The sequence below is a fragment of the Pteropus vampyrus genome, unplaced genomic scaffold, assembly GCF_000151845.1.
Source record: "Pteropus vampyrus isolate Shadow unplaced genomic scaffold, Pvam_2.0 Scaffold42, whole genome shotgun sequence".
Taxonomy (NCBI): Eukaryota; Metazoa; Chordata; class Mammalia; order Chiroptera; family Pteropodidae; genus Pteropus; species Pteropus vampyrus.
Genome location: NW_011888823.1, coordinates 3,434,327 through 3,450,647, shown reverse-complemented (window position 1 = coordinate 3,450,647; position 16,321 = coordinate 3,434,327). Strand labels below are relative to the sequence as shown.

The window sequence follows — 16,321 nt, the reverse complement described above, 5'->3', positions numbered from 1 at the left end:
CCACGGAAGTGCTGAGATTTTGCCACTTTTATTGTTTTGTGCAGTTCCCACTTAGATAAAGAGCCATATCCTTGTCGCATTACTATCCTTGGGGGGAAAATATAGAATAAAGGGACTTTTATTGATAATTGGAGACCATTGTCATTTTTGATGACCCATCTTCCGAAATCCTTTCTGTTTGGGGAATGCCCTCTCCCCACTTAGGACTCTTGGTGGGAGGCAGAGTCACCTCCCTCCATGGACACTAACGTTGTTTGCTCTCCCAGACCTCACAGAGAGGCCTTAGCTACATCTGGCATTGGCTGAGGGCCTGTCTGAGCAGGAGCTGCAGGAGGCCCCCCAGCACTGAGAGCAGCACCCTATTTTGAACAGAAAGGACTTAGATATAGGAGGTGAGGTGCTACACAAATTGTTGAAAGAGCTCTAAGCTGGACCTACAGGAATAACTCCTAGAACATCACTAGGGCATTGACTAGCCTGGAGAGCACCATGTTGGCCACACTCAGGAGAACGAGAGTTGGCCAGCTCTTGATACAACTATTAGCCCCAGAGCTACTCCATGTCTCTCAGGTCTGTGCTAGCAGAAAAAAAAAAAAAAAAAAAAGATGCTCTCCTTGCTCCTACCTATTAATACCCATGAAACCAGTAGTCACTGAACTTGAACCTCTGCTAATGCCTCCCGACCGCCCTTGACGTCAGAAAGAGCAGGAGCAGCAGAAACGTGGCATTTGTCACACTACCACTTTCCAGATCTCTCTCACATACATCTGAGAGCTGGAACCTAAGTTCCTCCTCTGACTCTAGCTGTAAGGGAATCTGGGGATTGTAGTTTGTAGCTTTCAAGCCTTTTTGGTACAGAAAACCAACTAGAAGGAAAGTAGGTAGGTTGGCATTGAGAGCCAATGTATCATATCTCAAGCCTGAGAAGTCAGTAAGTCCCAACTTCCTAGAGTCCTAGTCTCAGCTGTAAATTTCTACTGAGTCATAGAAGACTAAAGTCAAGTTTCTTGTGTGTCTGTAGGGGTTTGAGTTTGAGCCCATTTTAAAAAGCATGTAATTACCCTGATTAAAATCCTTCAGCGGCTCCCCTTGGCACCCAGGCAAAATCCAAAGTCCTTACTGTGGCTTAGAAGACGCGTATTCCGCTACCTTGCCCTCAACTCTTCCCCCTCACCCTCCCACCCAGATACTCCTTCCACAGCTCAGCACAAATTCTTTGTATGTCCCTGAGCACATAATGCTCTCTCCAGGCTCGATACTTTGTACTTAATGTCCCTTCTCCTTGGAACATCCTCTTCACCAACTGCCATGTCATCCCAGAGAACTTACTTTTCCTTAGGACTCAGCTCAAATGTCACACGGCTTCTGCAAAGCCTTCCCTGGCCTCTCTGGGTGAGCATGAGCACTTCCTCTTGTGAGTTCCCCTATTCCCCTCCCTTTACAGGACTGAGCACTGGGTGTGTTCACCTTGTTATAGACCTGACTGCCTCCCCAACCAGCTGTGAACCCCCTGGAGGCACAAATCAAGCTCCTTTCCATTTGGATCCCAGTGTTCAACTCTGTGTCTAACACCTCGGAGGTGATTATATAATGTTTGTTGAATGAGAAGAGAATGGGATTGGAGGAAGGGGAGGGAGGGAGGGGGGTGGATACTGAGCTTTCCATATTGAGAAGAGAAACTTGGAGAGAATTGGAAGGAATTCCTGATTATACAGGTGTGTATCTCAATCCTACCTGTGCGGGGGTTCACCTGTGAGAGCTCCTTATAAATGCAGAGGATGGGGGCTGGGCTTGGAGGGTTCCAGGATCTCTGTCACAATGTCAACCAAAGCAGACTTCTGCCTTTCCCAGTGTGCTGCTCCTTCAGATCACCAGGGGTGAGCTGTCCAAGCCAGGTGAACCCCTCAGTGCTGGTGCTTGGGTAGGGGGAAGTCGATGTCATGTGGTTTGGGACTGTGGTTTTGTAGCATCTATCCAAGGGAGTCAGCATTCATGATCTGCAGTTCAGTGTATGAATGTGTAGGCTAATTTCTCATTAAACTCTATGAAGATCATGTATATCCATAGGATAAAATATTATTCAGCTATAAAAAAGGGATAAAGTACTGATTCATGCTGCATCATGGATGAATCTTGGAAACGTTATGTTAATGAAGGAAACCAGACACAAAAGACCACATCTTGTATGATTTCATTGACATGAAATGTCCAGAATAGGCAAACCTGTAGGGATAGAAAGTAGATTAGTGGTTGCCGGAAGCTGGTGGTAAGGGAGAATGGAGAGTGATTGTTTACAGATAAGGAGTTTCTTTTGAATGATGAATATGTTCTAGAATTAGATCATGATGGTAGTTGCGCAACTGTGAATATATTAAGTACCACTGAGTCGCACACTTTGAAAAAGTGAATTTAAATAATACGTGAATTATCTCTCAGTTGAAAAAAAGTTTATGAAGATGACTTTGTAGAAATAGTTGCCAATGTAAGCAATACTTCTAGAGGAGTATTCTGAGGCAGCACCATACCGCCGTGCACCCACAGGGCCAAAAATCCAACCTCCAATCAGATCAGAAATGCAGAGCCAAAACAAGAGCTAAGCAGTTGCTGAAATAATGATATCCTTGTGAGCATTAATTAAAGAGCAAGGTATATTCCCTGACATTTTGATGAGGTGTAGACACACCTTCAGAGGCTCCTCCCCACTTCCCCCAATTTTTGCCATCATTCTACCAGATATAAGAGCTGAAGAGCTATTAACACAACTATGAAATCTTGCCCATAGACACAGCTCTGGGAAGAGTATCAAAGACTTCTACCCTAAACAGAGAAAAACAAAATATAGCACGGCCAAAGAGGTTTTCTCTTTAGACTACAGGTTATTATTATTTTTTTTAATTTTAAAAGATTTTTATTAAAATACAATATACCCGCAGAAAAATGTATATACTATAAATGTACATGAAATTCTTTTGCTTATCTTGGGGGTTGAAAATGGCCTCTGTCAGTTTATATTCCATCATAATGCCTGGACAAGACTTATTTAATGTAAATGGCAAAATTACTTTCTTTGAGAGTGATTCATTCCAATGCATATGATAGCTATAGGATGAATGTGATGTAATAGTTCGGGCTCTTTCCCTTGTGACTTTATCTCTGTAGGGTGAAAAACATAAGCTCTGGTTTGAGGGTTGGCACAAAGCCTATCAGTGGCAAGTGATGGGCCACACTTCCAGGGGCTGGGGTCTCCAGAAGTCACAGTGAGGCTCCCGTATAACCCACCCTGATCTGACTCTATAAGGAAAGAAGAATAATAGGATTTAGGAAAACTGCAGAAGAGTAAACATTAATTCAGCACAGCAGATATACTTTCTTTAGGATGGTGGATCCAGGAGGGTAGAGACCTATGTGCTCTCAAGGGCAGAAGGAGGTGGAAAGAGCACCTTCCTTGGGCTGCCCTTTTCCCCTAAACCCTGTGCTGTGACCTTTGATGGTCCGCTCATGCAGAGCAACCCAAGGCTCCGCCCCAAAAGATGACCCTACTGTACTTACCCTAGAGCCATCACAGCTAGAGGCAGCCTGCCCCAGGCTCCTCAAGGACACTGTCACTTGAGTGAGCAAACACTCCCATTCCATCCTCCCATTTGAGCCGGAATGTTCCCAGGTAGGGCCAGAGCAGAGCCAGCTCCTGACCCATGGGTTAAAGCAAAGCCAGAGATGGAAGCTAAGACGCTATGAGAAAATGCCTTCATTTCCTGCCTGGCCCATCAAGCACAAGTGTCTCCACTCTGTTGCTCTGTGAGGTAAATGGGTTGGGAGCATCCTTTAGAAATATTAGCCTCCCTTTCCCCACTGGATAGCTAGACCTGCAGTATCCATTGCCACAGGGGAGGGGTGACAGAGCAGAAGCTGTCTTGGCTTTGGAATTTCAAAAACCTGACCCCCAAGGTAGTTGGTAAGAACTCAAGACACACGCAGTGGATTTGGAAGAATATAGAGAAAAAGGACCCCTCTTTCTCCGCTAGGTAGAGATTCCACAGGCTGGTGGAGGCTGGGGAAGCAAAGCGTAGACGTTTTTTGAGTCCCCGAGGAAGAGCTGTGTCTGAAGGAAGGGGAAGGGAATGACAAGTACCCCAGAGAGGTTCAGAGGTCATAACGATAGTAGAGTCCATGTTTCTTGGGTAGAGTCTGGGAAAACTGCAAGTTCCAGAGCAGAACAGGGCACTTGCTGTCCATCTCAGCAGATGGGCTTGAGACAGCCCCACAGAACTTCTTGAAGGCCAGAGGGGTACAGAGCCAGGAGCTAGAAAGTCCTCATGCTCCAAGAGCAGGCAGGCCCAAAGAGGCTTTGTGGTAAGGAGTGAGGGACCACCCAGCAGGGGCTATGCCCACCAGTGACCAACCAAGTGACAACCAGATGGAATGGGGATGTTTTAGCAGGTGCTAGCATGGACGGGTAATGATGACTGAGGGAGGAACAAAGTCTTACATGACTGAAAGCTTTCCCCTCCTCGCTGAGCTTAACCCCAGAGAAAGATGAGTGAGGAATCTCGCACTGACTGAGATTAATTTCTACCACCTGGTAAAATGGGCTTCATAATAGAAATTACATTCAGTATTAGAAAAGTTATATTTCTTGCAAATTAGAGTTTATGGAGCGAATTGTACCTACTATGTAAGTAACTAATGTTCTCTTTAAAAGAAGAAAGAGAAATTTCAGTGGAAAAACACTACGCACAAAAGAAACGCCACGTGCGGTGTTCTCCAGTGACAGATTTTCCTTTGTGTCTTTAAATTCAGATAGTACAGGGATCTTGCCACAAGTTCGGGTCAAATGAGTGTAGCATTTTCTGAGGGGAAACTGATAAAATCTAAGTTCCTGGGTTATCCTTGTTCTTTTTGTTTTCTTGATCGTTCATCCTCAGGATCTGAGTACAAGGCCATCGCTGGGGAGTGAGGACATTGTTTGCTGGTGAGAGCTAAGGAGAATGGCGGGAGGAACCCCACTCCCACAGGCAGCCCTACAAATAACTACTGCTCCATGGTGCCCCCCGCAGCCCTGAAATGACACTGCACAGAGCGTAGGAGGGCAGTGGCCAAGTCGTGAGAACCACTAAGGCCGTTAGTTCCCCTGGGGGAAGAAGAGCTGGGACTCCCAAGAGCTGGGACACCAGTGGCAGGTAGTCCAGAAGCCAAGGAATCCAGAGCCCCTAACTAAACCCATGGGCTGAGGGCTCGCTGCACCACTGGGGCCAGTCCCCACCCAGGTAGGGGAAAGTGATGTGGGTGGACATGGAGCAGTTGGCCCTGGGGTAATCCCAGTGCCTCTGGTTCAGGGACCTCTAGGCTTGACTCAGCTGTTCTCCTTAATTTCATCCTCCCATAGTGCACAGGGCATTCCCGAGGGTTTCTGGGAGCATACACAGGGCAAGGGCAGTTAGGTAGGGCTGGAGAAGCCTGTGAGGAAAAGAGAAGGGAAGACGGTGACTAAATGGGGAGGGAAGATTGCCTTTCCGATAGGGGGACCTCAGTCTTGTCATCCACTGCCAAGTAGATGGAACCTATGCCCCCACCCTTCTGTACCCCACTACCAAACACACTACCAGGAAAACGTCTGAGATCATGTCAGGTACACTGAGATGAGTACTTAGATAGAAGCTCACTCATTTTAGTCTTAGTTCTTACTGAGCGGGGAAATTCCATTCAACAAAGGTTTATTAACTTACTTCCTTCCAGTAGTAGAATTCCAAGTAGGTGCAACATGAATTGTGAGAAGGCAGGTCAATCTCCTTAGAGCACCTGAAGTCCCATCGCACTGCCTTGCCTTTATCCTGGCCCCTGTGCACCCCTCTTATGAGGGTCTGCACGACCTCGACTGAGAATGGAACAAAATGGTGGCCCCACGGTGTGTCCTGATACTTGTAGTTTTCATGGAGCTCTTCAACTATGAGCTGGGCCACTCCCATCATCAGGGTGCCCCAATCTGAGATCTGGGAGCCCAGTAAGACCTAGGGGCTGGTGCTGAGGCCAATGACCCAGGGCAGAGCCTACCTGAACCAGAGCCGAACCAGCTAATGGGAGTGGGGAAAGATGAAGGCCAAGTCCACTGGCTTCCCTCATTGGCTTTGGGTGTAGAAGGTGGCCTGGGAGTGAGGATCCACATATTCTCAGGCATTGAGGGTATCCAGGCCAGCAGGGCTGAGCACCAGTGCCTGAAGGATGTCGGAGAGGGACACCACGCCCAGAAGATGCTGGGTCTCATCCACTAGCACCAAACGGTGTACCTGTAGGTCCACAGAGGTTCGGTAAGGGGGCAGAGCCATGTGGCTATGGCAGACAACAAGGTTGGCACCAAGAATCAGAAGCAACAACTTGACATAACTGAGGGAGCAAGAGAGTGTCTCCTAGAGTTAGGGGTGGTTCTGACCTCTCTGGGGGGATTAGCTGGCTGTCGCCCATGGCACAAGAGCCACACAGACAGGAGACCAGTGTGGACACCAAGAGCTTTTCCATGAAGTGGGAGGATAGGGCAGGTGCCTGATGCGTAGGGAGAATTGGAGCTGCTCATGAGAAGGATTGAACCATATGTGTTGGGAGCATGTATGAGGGGCGTGGCATACCTGCTCCCGGACAATCCGGTTGATGACTTCCTCCAGGCTCTCTTCAGGCTGGCAAGAAAGGACTCCCTCCATACACAGTGTCCTCTGCCTCAGTGCTTCTGCCACACTCATGTCTAGGTGGTTGTAGGTTTGCTGGGCAGCCAAGTGCTGGGCAGGGAGGGAAGTACCGGTCTTCATCACCCCCTCGGCCAGGCTCCAGTCCCACTGATATCATCATCCCCTACACACAGGTAAAGGCCCCCTGGTCCCCAGATGCCTCTGATTCTCACACCCGCAGCATCCCTTCAGCACCCCCAGCTCCCCTCCGTTCCCCACAGACACTTACAATCACATCGAAGCGGGAGTAGAGGCCTACGACCTGACCTGCAGGGTGGTGGGTGGGGTGAGAGAAAGGCAGGGAAGAGGTTCGAATCAGAAGCAGGGTGCTCTGCAAGGACTGGGAAGCGCTTTTAGAATGAACTGCTTGATGTTCCCCACTCCCACCTCCAGACTACTGGCTTTATAATGAAGCTTCAGGTTGCCACTCTCCGAACCCACAGATCAAAAGCATCAACAGAAAGACAATCTGCCATCATGGCTCCTGATGTGATACAATGTGAGTACATGGTATCACCTGTGAAATATTCCAGCCTCACATGTATAGCCTGAATCCAATCAAGCCTGAAATCTAATTTCTGGTTTACAGGAAACAGGAAACAAGGTAAAGGTCACCAGCAGGAAGCAAACACAGATCTGGAGGTGGGACATTCTAGAGGACAAGTGACCTAGGCTTTTCAACATCAATGTCATGAAAATTAAGTGGGGAGGGAACTGATCAACATTAAAAGAGACTTAGGGACAAAAGAAGCAAATGCAAAGTCCAGACCTTAATTGATCCTGGTTTTAACAAATCAACTGTAAAAATAGATATTCTTGAGGAAAATGGGGATATGAGAATTAAGATTGAATATTAGATAATATTAATAAAATATAGCTTTGTTGGGTGATATAGGAAATATACTTATTTTAAAAGATGCATACTGAAGTGTTTAGGGGTGAAATGACATGATGTCTATAATTTACTTTAAATTACTCTATCAAAAAAGAAAGAAAGAAAAAAAAGAAAAATATGTTAACAATAGTTAAACCAGGCAATGGATTTTAACTTTGAAATCATTTACAACCACAATTTACCAAGGAAATGATCTTTCAGTTCCTCCGACCCTTTTTTAGAGCCAGAAATTGCGGTCTGGCTGGGTCCGATGGCCCATTTCAGGTAAAATTAAAATCAAAGACCCCATCTACTACTTCCTCTCACCATGCTCGTTTTATTGCACATAATCCTTTAAAATCATCCTGGGGCGTCAGAGGAAAGGTGTTGTTAAGGTTCCCACTTTATACATGGGGAAACTGAGGCACCGAGAGGCTGCTTGGTCCAAGGCAGAGACTTCTAACCCTGTCTTCACCCTGGGCCCTGAGCTGATGCCGCATAGACCGTTGCCCTTCACTGCCCCACCCTAGCCCAAGCCCTAGTCTAGGTAGGGGTACCAGTTTCGTTGATCACGGGCAAAGCAGACACGCGCCGGTCCACGAAGATGTCCAGTGCGGTCAGGACGGGTGCCGTTTCCAGCACCACGGCCAAGTCTCGGAATGTGCCGATGCCCAAATCTTGGATGGTTCGGGAGATGAAGGAGGGCCGGGGCAGCAAGGCGCCCTGGTTGGGTTTGAGACAGGTAGTATCACCAGGATGGAGCAGCCCCAGGCTTCAGCTCCTCCTTCCTCAATTCCCAGGGTCGAAGACTTCTCAGCCCCTGGGATACACTCGCGCGCCCCCCAGGCTGGCTGTCCTAGACTCACAAAGATGTGCAGGAACTTCAGTAGCCGTTTGTGTGTGATGATGTAGAGCACGTTGCCTGAGACCGGATCCAGGACAGGCAGGCGGTGGATCCTGTTCTTGATAAGGGTGTAGACAGCTTCAAACAGGCTGCAGAGGTGGGAGCAGTGAGCCTGAGGCAGCTGGGAGAGAGACACCCTCCATCCCAGCCCCCTAGAAAGGAGGATAGAGTGCCAAGGCTGCCTGTGGGCCTCCCAGGGTATGCTGGTGAGTTCAGAACTAAAGGCTGGGGAAGGGGACTGTGCAGAGCAAGGAAGCTCAGGTAGGTTTTTGAGGACGCTTAACCTGTCATTAGGAGAGATGGAGACCAGAGGCTTGAAGCAGCCTTGAAGGTAGATCTCTGTAGGAAAAGCTGGAGTCAGGCCAAGGGAGCTGGCCACCCTGCCTCACCCCGCAGCCTCCCAGACTGTCTCCAGTCAGGCCCCTGGCCTCCCTGTTACCCTTCCTCTCCTCCCTCCAGGAAATTCCCGCTGCCTATTCTCTCCTTCAGGGCTTGGCCCCTGCATCCTCAGCCCCTTTCCAGGTCCCCTCTGTCCACTCACCCCTCCAGGTCTCAATCTTATGTTCTTCAACCTCATAGATCTGGACCTAGAGACATGGACAGGACACCAGAAGTCAGACGTGGATATCTCGGGCACCAGGATCCCTGAACTCCCCTCCGCCCAACCCAGATAGGTGCCCTCAGGACTCCCAGCCCACTCCTCACCAGGGGGGACCTGTAATAGCGCTGCAGCACCAAGATGAAGTCTGTGATGGTCAGCATCCCTGCGGGGTTGGAGGGGGATGGGGGTTCAGCCTGGGGCCTTGTAAGGTTAGACTCCCCTTCCCCGCCCTGCCACTGCCCTAGTACTGAGACAGCAGTGGGAATTGTGGGAAGAGGGAGTAGGGCTGTCTCCGCCATGCCTGAGAAATGGGGCTCTCTCTTTTTCTCCTCTAATTTCTCTCCTCCCCCTACGCACCTGTTTCTATTTTCCCAATCTCTTCCGCTCCCTTTCCTCTTCTCCTAATGGCATCTATGACCTGGGCTCTTGGAGCAGTAGAGCTGGAGGGGTCGGCTGGTCACAACTCTTCCAAGATGGGGACAATGAACACAGAACTACCTCACTAGGTCCCTCCTTTCCTTTCCCCACCACCTCTGCCTCCCCAGTCCCTCCTTACCCACAAAGCTCTGCTTCTTGTTGTCCCACAGAGGTGCCGCCCGGACACCATTGGCCACCAAGGCAAAGAAGGCCTTTTTGATCTGAGGGCCAGGGAGAACAGTCGAAGGGTGAGTCTCTCACTGCCTCTCAGTGATGCCCTGCCCCCACCAGTTTCCTTCCATGAGATCTTCACTTGAGCTAGCCTGCCTTTCTCACGTTTGGCACACACCAGACATGATCCTTGTCTGTGACATTTGCTACAGTGATAAGGCTGCTGGTGGCCAAAGGCACTCACTGAAGGTGACAGCCTCACCAGGCACACCAGGGTGTGGAAAACTCTGTTTCTACTAGGAAGTCATATGTGCACAGACATACACAATATAATTTTGCTAATTTAAGTACTAGGGGTATGATTATTTACATAACATTTACAAAATATTTTTCTCTAAATAAATTTTACATCGACTCATTTTGGCCTCATCCTTAGCAACGCTATCTAAACGTGCCGGTTGTATTTTTCTAATACATATGAAAAGAAATACAAAGCTACTGATATGTCACTAGTATCAAAGTGTGAACTGTGGACAGCACACATATCACGCTTTGGAAAACACTGTTCAAAAATGCATGATGATAAGAATGGAATCATAGGCATTTTGTAGCTCAGCCCAAATAGCAGAACAGGCACCAGAGCTCATTCTGTTTATCTGGTACTGAGAGTCTCCTGTTCTTTTCCTAAGCCATTCTGCAATGTCTTTCACATAATTCTGGGTTCGAAAAGTGCTCCCACCTATCCTAGGTTGTCCCAAGAGTCCTCTGAAACTTGTAGGGCAAAGCAGGCATTCTTATCCCTATTTAAGAGATGACAGAAGTAAAGTGAGAGACCCAAGATCCTGCAGATACTAAGTGGCAGAGCTGCAATAACAATTAGGGGTGCTCACAGAGAGTAGCAGCCCTCCCTGCACTGGTCTCCGTGGTGCTAAGAAGAAGTTCTGGAAGGGGACTTTGCCAGGCCATCCTGGAGGGTGTGAGCAATGGTTGCAGCCCCATGAGGTTGGAGGTATACAGAGCCGTGGCCTCACCTCTAGTGTGGTGTCGAAGATGACCAGCTTGGAGCTGGTTGCCATGGCATCGTAGCAGGTGTGCTTCTGCATGAAGTGCATGTAGACCTGGGCCCCTGGCTTCTGCAGCTCGTCATCCCAGCCCTGCTTGGGTAAAGGGGCCTGCGGAGACGGGCACAGAGCAGGCCTCTCTTCCACCAAGCCAAGCTCATAGCTACAGATTGCCGTAGCTGGGAACTCCTTGCCCAGCTCCAGATCGTCCATGCTGGAGCCAGCAGCTGAGTCTGTACACTCAGGGGAGAGGAGGTCCCACTCTGTTAGTGGGGCGTCCACCCCAGCCAAAGTAGCAGACTGGGCCAAAGGTATGGCCTTGGGGAATGTGGCCTCCAGCCCGATGGACTCAGCAGCTGGCCTGGATTGAAAACCTGTTTGGGATGAGAGGACAGTAATTTCATCTTCCAAGAACTTTACCATCTGCTGTCTCAGTTTATCCTCACAGCAGCCTTGGGAAGCCTGAATGTTGTGGGCCCTATTTTGCAGATGAGAAAGCTGGGTCTCAGGGAGTCACACAAGACAGTGGCTCTGTCTCAAGTAACCCACGTTGGGCCCCTGGCTCTGCGACGCAGTCATCGTCTCCCATGTCGGGAGACTGAGGCTAAAGACGAGGGCTGTGTCCAACTCTCTGTTATGGAGGCATCAGGGGCAGAGCCCTGGCCCCTGGCTCTGGGACTTCCCACAGCCCCTCACTCCCATCTCCCCAGAACTGGCCTTGGCCTCACCTTCTCCCAGGTCTGGCTCCTCCTCTTCCTCCACAGCCTCCTGCCTTGTCCATCTTGAGGCCTTGTCCCCCCATTTCCCGTGGCTTCTTTCTGAGCTGGTGGTCATGGCCGGCGATGGCCATGAAGTGCTATCTCCTTGCTCTAGGAAGCTCATCTCTGGAAGAAGGAATGGGGCCTGTTTGGTTAATAGGGAGTAACATAATGAAATCAATTAAAATGTAGTTAATAATAATATCTAATATTTGCAAGCTTCCAAAGGCCTTTTCTCCAACATTTTTCTCATTCAAACCTCATAGCAATCTTATAAGGAAGAATATTATTACCATTCCTAGTTTACTGATGCAACACCTCAGATCAGAGAGGTTAAGCGATTTGCCACAAATCACACAGCTAGTAAGTGGTAAAGTCAGAACCAGAGTCTAAGTCTTCAGACTCTAAATCCCCCTCCTCTTCTTTTGAAAGAGAAAGGAGGAGGAGAGGAAAAGGAAGAAGAAATAAAGAGGAACAAAGAAAGAAAAGGAGAGGAAGACAAAAGACAGGCTGGTAGAGAGAGTGAGATTGAGGGCCCAGAGAGGCAGGGGCAAAAGGAGGTGAGGAAAGAGTGTGGGCTCACCAGGAAGGGGCCGCCTCACCTACCTTGATGTTCAGGTCCCACAAGACGGCTCCACCTTGGGCTCTGTGGGGAGAAGAACATCTGAAGGAGAAAATGCCCTCCGTTCTGAAACATAGGTCCTTCCCTTCCCACCACGAACACGCGAGTGTGCGCGTGCGCGCGCACACCCCCCACAAACACACATAAACATACACGCTCATACACAAACACCTATGCACACTGAGAAGCACATACTCAACCATTCTCAGACACAGAACCGTGTACTCGCACAAATAATATATACACACAGACATCCACATAATCATATGCACAGAGAAAACCCAGGTCAAACACACACGCACACACACAGACACGTTCACACAGTGTTGTGTGTTTTCAATCTTCTGGCCTCGGCTGCCTCAGGTCATGGCCTCCCCCAAACCCTTGTACCCTGCGCAGTGCATGCTCCAGCTCGGGCTCCATGTGGCCAATGCAGAACAACAGAGAACAAGTGTGCGACACTGTGGCTGGGCAGCACTATTCTGGGCCCGGCCCTTGGCACCCTGCTCCCCTGGATCAGTTACTCTCTGGGTGTCAGGCAGCTGAGAGGGCGGGGCCCACCCACTCAGCTGCTCCAGCCCAGCAGCCTGGGGGCAGGGTGTGGAGGAGAGGAGCACCCTGGAATCTTGATGTTTGGTCCTGGGCTGCCTCCTGGGTCCCTGAGGACTAGCAGGAAGGACCCTGCTGTGGGGGAGGTGGCTTGGAGCATTGTGGGGCACAAGGCTAGGAGAGGGTGGGCTCTGAGTCCTGGGTTCCTCCTCCAAGGGCCTTTCTCATCTGTGTCAGGTCCTAAAAAAGAGAAAATGGGGGTGGGTTGAGCTTAACTTTCTTCCTTGTATGAACTTCAGTCCTGAGTGGTGCTGGAGTTAGAAAGGGCAAGTTGCAGCCATCCGGGAGGCTGGGGGCAAGGGGTTTGTGGGGGGTCCCGGGAAAGTGACCAATATAGGTCAGATGTCCCTGTTTGACTTCCAAGAGCCTGTCCCTCTCTCTGATGGGGGAGTGGGTGATTTGGGCAGATGGAGAGCTATGATGATCACCTTGAAGTTGTGTGATGGGCTGGAGGGTACCAGGCCTACACTTGTCTGCAGGGTGAGATGTACTGTTTCTACCTGTGGTTTTGAGGTGTGTCTAGGTTTGCAGGAGCCGCGGTCCCCCCATCCTGCTGTGTGTGCTGTCCCTACATCTTCTGGTGCCAGTAGGATCCCAGTTCTGTTCTGGTGGCTGCCCATCCCCCTTCCTTGGCATTCCCGGGGCCTGAGTCAGTGTCCAAATGAGGAATGCTGACCCAGCGGCTCTGGTTCCTCTCTGCCCCTCCCTTCCTCTCTTCCTTTCAGCCTCTTCCATTTCAGTCTCCAGCCCCGGGGTGGACACTCGGTAATGGATTACTGGATTTCTCGCTGAATTTATTGAACATATTTTGGGTCATCCCGCAAAGCCCCTGTCCTGCATGGGGGAAGGGGTGGGGGAGAACAGAGCGGGGAGAGAGCTTTGCTTATCCATGTGTGTCTTGGATAGTACAGGGGGTGAATGCAGCTCTCTTTCCACAGGATCCGTGGGGCCTGTTCCTGTCTGGTCTCAGATGATGGAACTTCTAAGGCACAGCTAATGGGACACCTCAAATGGTGGTAAGATTGAGTGGGGATGTGTGATGCATCGGACCTGGAAAAACCACACCCCTAATGCTCTGGGCCACCTTCACAGCCAAGCCAGAGACAAAACAGGCTCAGCTCACACCATTGCCTTCTCCCGCGATGCTCCGTTCTCTCCTCCACCTCAGACATGGCCCGCCTACAAGGCCAGGAGCAGGGGGCTCCTTTTAAGAAAGTCTCCCCTGATTACATCACCCTGACAACACTGGTCTGATAGCGAGTGTTCTGTGTACACATCTCAGTGTACACTGGGCTGGCATTTATCTAACTATTCACATACGAATATCTTTTAAGTAAACAGCGGGCACCTTGATCAAATCTGTTGGTTAGATGTGATGAAAACCTGTCTTGGTGTCAGATGGACCTATTAAAGTTTATGCGCTGCTGTTTACTTGCTATATAACCTTGGCAAACGTTATTTTCTCCGAGCCTGTTTACATGAATGTAAAATGAGGATAAAACATTTGGTGGCAGAGACTGCCGCTTGCCTCTTGATATCTATTTTTCTCTTCTTCTTTTAGTAATAAAATCACTTGAATTGTAGCTGGAGTGGCTGCCTATCATAAAGACAAATTCCCCAACCTTCCTTGCAGCTAAATATGGACTTGTGACTAAATTTGGCCAATGAATGTGAGTGGAAGTGATATGAGCAGCTTCCAGGTCAGGCCTTAAAAGAAAAAAATCGTAAGTTCCTCTCTTCCTTTCCCCTTCTGTCGACTGGGATGCTAGTGTGATGGCAAGAGCTAGAGCCGCTGTCTTGTAACCAAGATGAAAGAAGCTTGTTAAGGGTTTCAGAGTCACCCTACTAGGTTTGGACTGTCTATAGACTCCTTTAAGAGAGAGATATAAACTTTCTTGCTTAAGTCATTCTTAAACTGGGTCCTCATTACAACAACCAACATGTACCCTAACTAACACAGAAAGTGGTACCTGGAAGTGACACGGCTTTAAAAGCCTAAAACAAGTGGCATTGGTTTACAGATTGTACAGCAGATAGCAAAGAAAAGTATCGTATACTGGTAAGCTGGCAACCATTGTTATATAACGGCAAAAGATATGACATGTCTGTCATCTATGATGCCTTGAAAAGTAAAGCATATGCTAACAGAACCTATAAACACTCAAGGAAATTGGATGGAAACACTCAGATTGTTGGTGTATACCGGCTGCTGATCACTGCTATTAGCAAAGTCCAGCAAGAAAGATGCACTCAGGCTAGTTACAAGAGGTCGTTTGGAAGAAATAGGCTTAGTGAGAGGTGAACCTGTGGTTCCAAACCTTTCTCAAGCACACCCTGTTCAGCAAATAGTGGAAGGCAGCCCAGTGGGCAGAATAAGGGAGTTAGTTCCCTTCACAGCCACGCTTATTTTTTTCAGATGGTCTCAAGATAGCTAACGCCAGTTAGAGAAAGAATAAGAATACTCTACACCAACTCCAGAGTATTCAGGCATAAATGTTATGTCTGTATGAGACCACTGGCTGTGGTTACTCAAGTGTAGAATCAGTCAGAAGACTTCTAAGATTTTGAGGGCATTGTATTGTATTGTATTGTATTGTATTGTATTGTATTGTATTGTATTGTATTGTATTGTATTGGCAAAGAAACCATAAACCTGGTCAGCAAAGCCTAGTTTGATGCCCTCCCTCCCGTTCTCAGTTAGTCTCATTCCCCCAAATCTGCACCAGCAGGAAGAGGGCTGTGAAAGTTGTAAGGTCTACCAGAAGGTGGGCATGTTCTCCAATGCAGCTGCAGAGGACACTGGGTAAGAAAAAACACGAGGCCGCAGAAGAGAGTAGAAAGAGGAGACCCTCTCAGGGAGCAGAAGCAGGGGCGGCCAGATGCGCTGCCCAAGAACTTACCCCACTGTGGGAAAGCGGCTTTGCAATTCTGGCCCAACTGGATTTAGTATCTGTTAAGATTTAGTGACTGCTGGTTGTTTGCCATTCTTTCCTGTTCTGAGTAAATGTTTTACTTGAGTTTATCCTGTTCTTCCTCCACTGTTGTCTATGGGGAATGAGAGAGCCAGATTACCTGCCTTTTAGTTGACAAGTCACTAGGCCGTGAGGACCTCATCCATACCTGGTCCCCTCAGAGATCCTGAGCTCTGCACTGGTGCTGTGTCTGGATGGAACACTGCCTTGCCTCCCTTTGAGGGGTGCTGAATATGCTTTTTGTAAGGGGTGAAGAGATGTTGGGCTCTAGCAGAGCAATATCTTCTTCTGCTAGTAAATCCCCACAATTTTAGCTAAAGGCAAGATAACATTTCCCAGCTTATTTAGGAGGTACAATGGCCATGTGACTAAGCTTGGTCAATGGGATCTGAGCAGCAATGTTATATGCAACATTTAAGGGAGCACTTAGAAAGAAAGGCTTGATTCCTCCCTTCCTACTGAATAGAATTATGATATGATGGTGGGAACTGGAGCAGCCATTTGAACCTAATGGCGGAAGACATAGGTTGAACACGATAGACTCTCTCCACTCCCATGCTGGCCTGCTCACCTCCGGACAGTTATGTTATAAGAAAAAATAAGCTTCTTTCTTGTTTAA

The 16,321-nt window shown here is 48.8% G+C and overlaps 1 protein-coding gene and 1 long non-coding RNA gene across 6 annotated transcripts; one reads left to right on the top strand and one right to left on the bottom strand.

Annotated features, from left to right (window-relative positions):
- Nucleotides 1-3,594: 3,594 nt before the first annotated feature.
- Nucleotides 3,595-13,323, bottom strand: PRKAG3 (protein kinase AMP-activated non-catalytic subunit gamma 3). Of its 5 annotated transcripts, none has more exons than XR_002779937.1 (13): nucleotides 12,106-12,598; nucleotides 11,470-11,625; nucleotides 10,712-11,115; nucleotides 9,649-9,730; nucleotides 9,197-9,255; nucleotides 9,033-9,078; nucleotides 8,776-8,830; nucleotides 8,454-8,580; nucleotides 8,145-8,310; nucleotides 6,943-6,980; nucleotides 6,618-6,764; nucleotides 6,049-6,281; nucleotides 3,595-5,454 (listed from the first exon to the last, which is right to left on the bottom strand). XR_002779937.1 is itself a non-coding variant. In XM_023529761.1 (13 exons), exons 3-13 carry the CDS (start codon nucleotides 11,621-11,623, stop codon nucleotides 6,165-6,167), a joined length of 1,395 nt encoding a protein of 464 aa, XP_023385529.1. In that variant the 5' UTR covers nucleotides 11,624-11,625; nucleotides 12,106-12,145; nucleotides 13,231-13,323; the 3' UTR covers nucleotides 5,689-6,164. The 5 variants fall into 5 exon arrangements, 4 of the variants coding, with proteins under 4 accessions (XP_023385529.1, XP_011356881.1, XP_023385528.1 ...); XM_023529761.1 differs by lacking the exon at nucleotides 3,595-5,454 and adding an exon at nucleotides 13,231-13,323 and having other exon boundaries at nucleotides 5,689-6,281; nucleotides 12,106-12,145; XM_011358579.2 differs by lacking the exon at nucleotides 3,595-5,454 and having other exon boundaries at nucleotides 5,689-6,281; nucleotides 12,106-12,145; nucleotides 12,512-13,203.
- A 111-nt stretch (nucleotides 13,324-13,434) lies between these two features.
- On the top strand, nucleotides 13,435-14,161 carry LOC111738683. The gene is made up of 2 exons (XR_002779917.1): nucleotides 13,435-13,495; nucleotides 13,669-14,161. It is a non-coding gene; the product is annotated as an uncharacterized LOC111738683 (long non-coding RNA).
- The last annotated feature ends 2,160 nt before the right edge of the window (nucleotides 14,162-16,321 follow it).

Bases quoted from the DNA above. Each gene is read 5' to 3' on its own strand.
- PRKAG3 (XM_023529759.1), bottom strand. From the start codon at position 12,196: ATGTTTCAGAACGGAGGGCATTTTCTCCTTCAGATGTTCTTCTCCCCA. The intron at 9,079-9,196 runs GTGAGGAGTGGG...CCATGTCTCTAG, and splicing joins GCTATTACAGGTCCCCCCTG to GTCCAGATCTATGAGGTTGA. The intron at 8,311-8,453 runs GTGAGTCTAGGA...AAACCCAACCAG, and splicing joins TGAAGTTCCTGCACATCTTT to GGCGCCTTGCTGCCCCGGCC.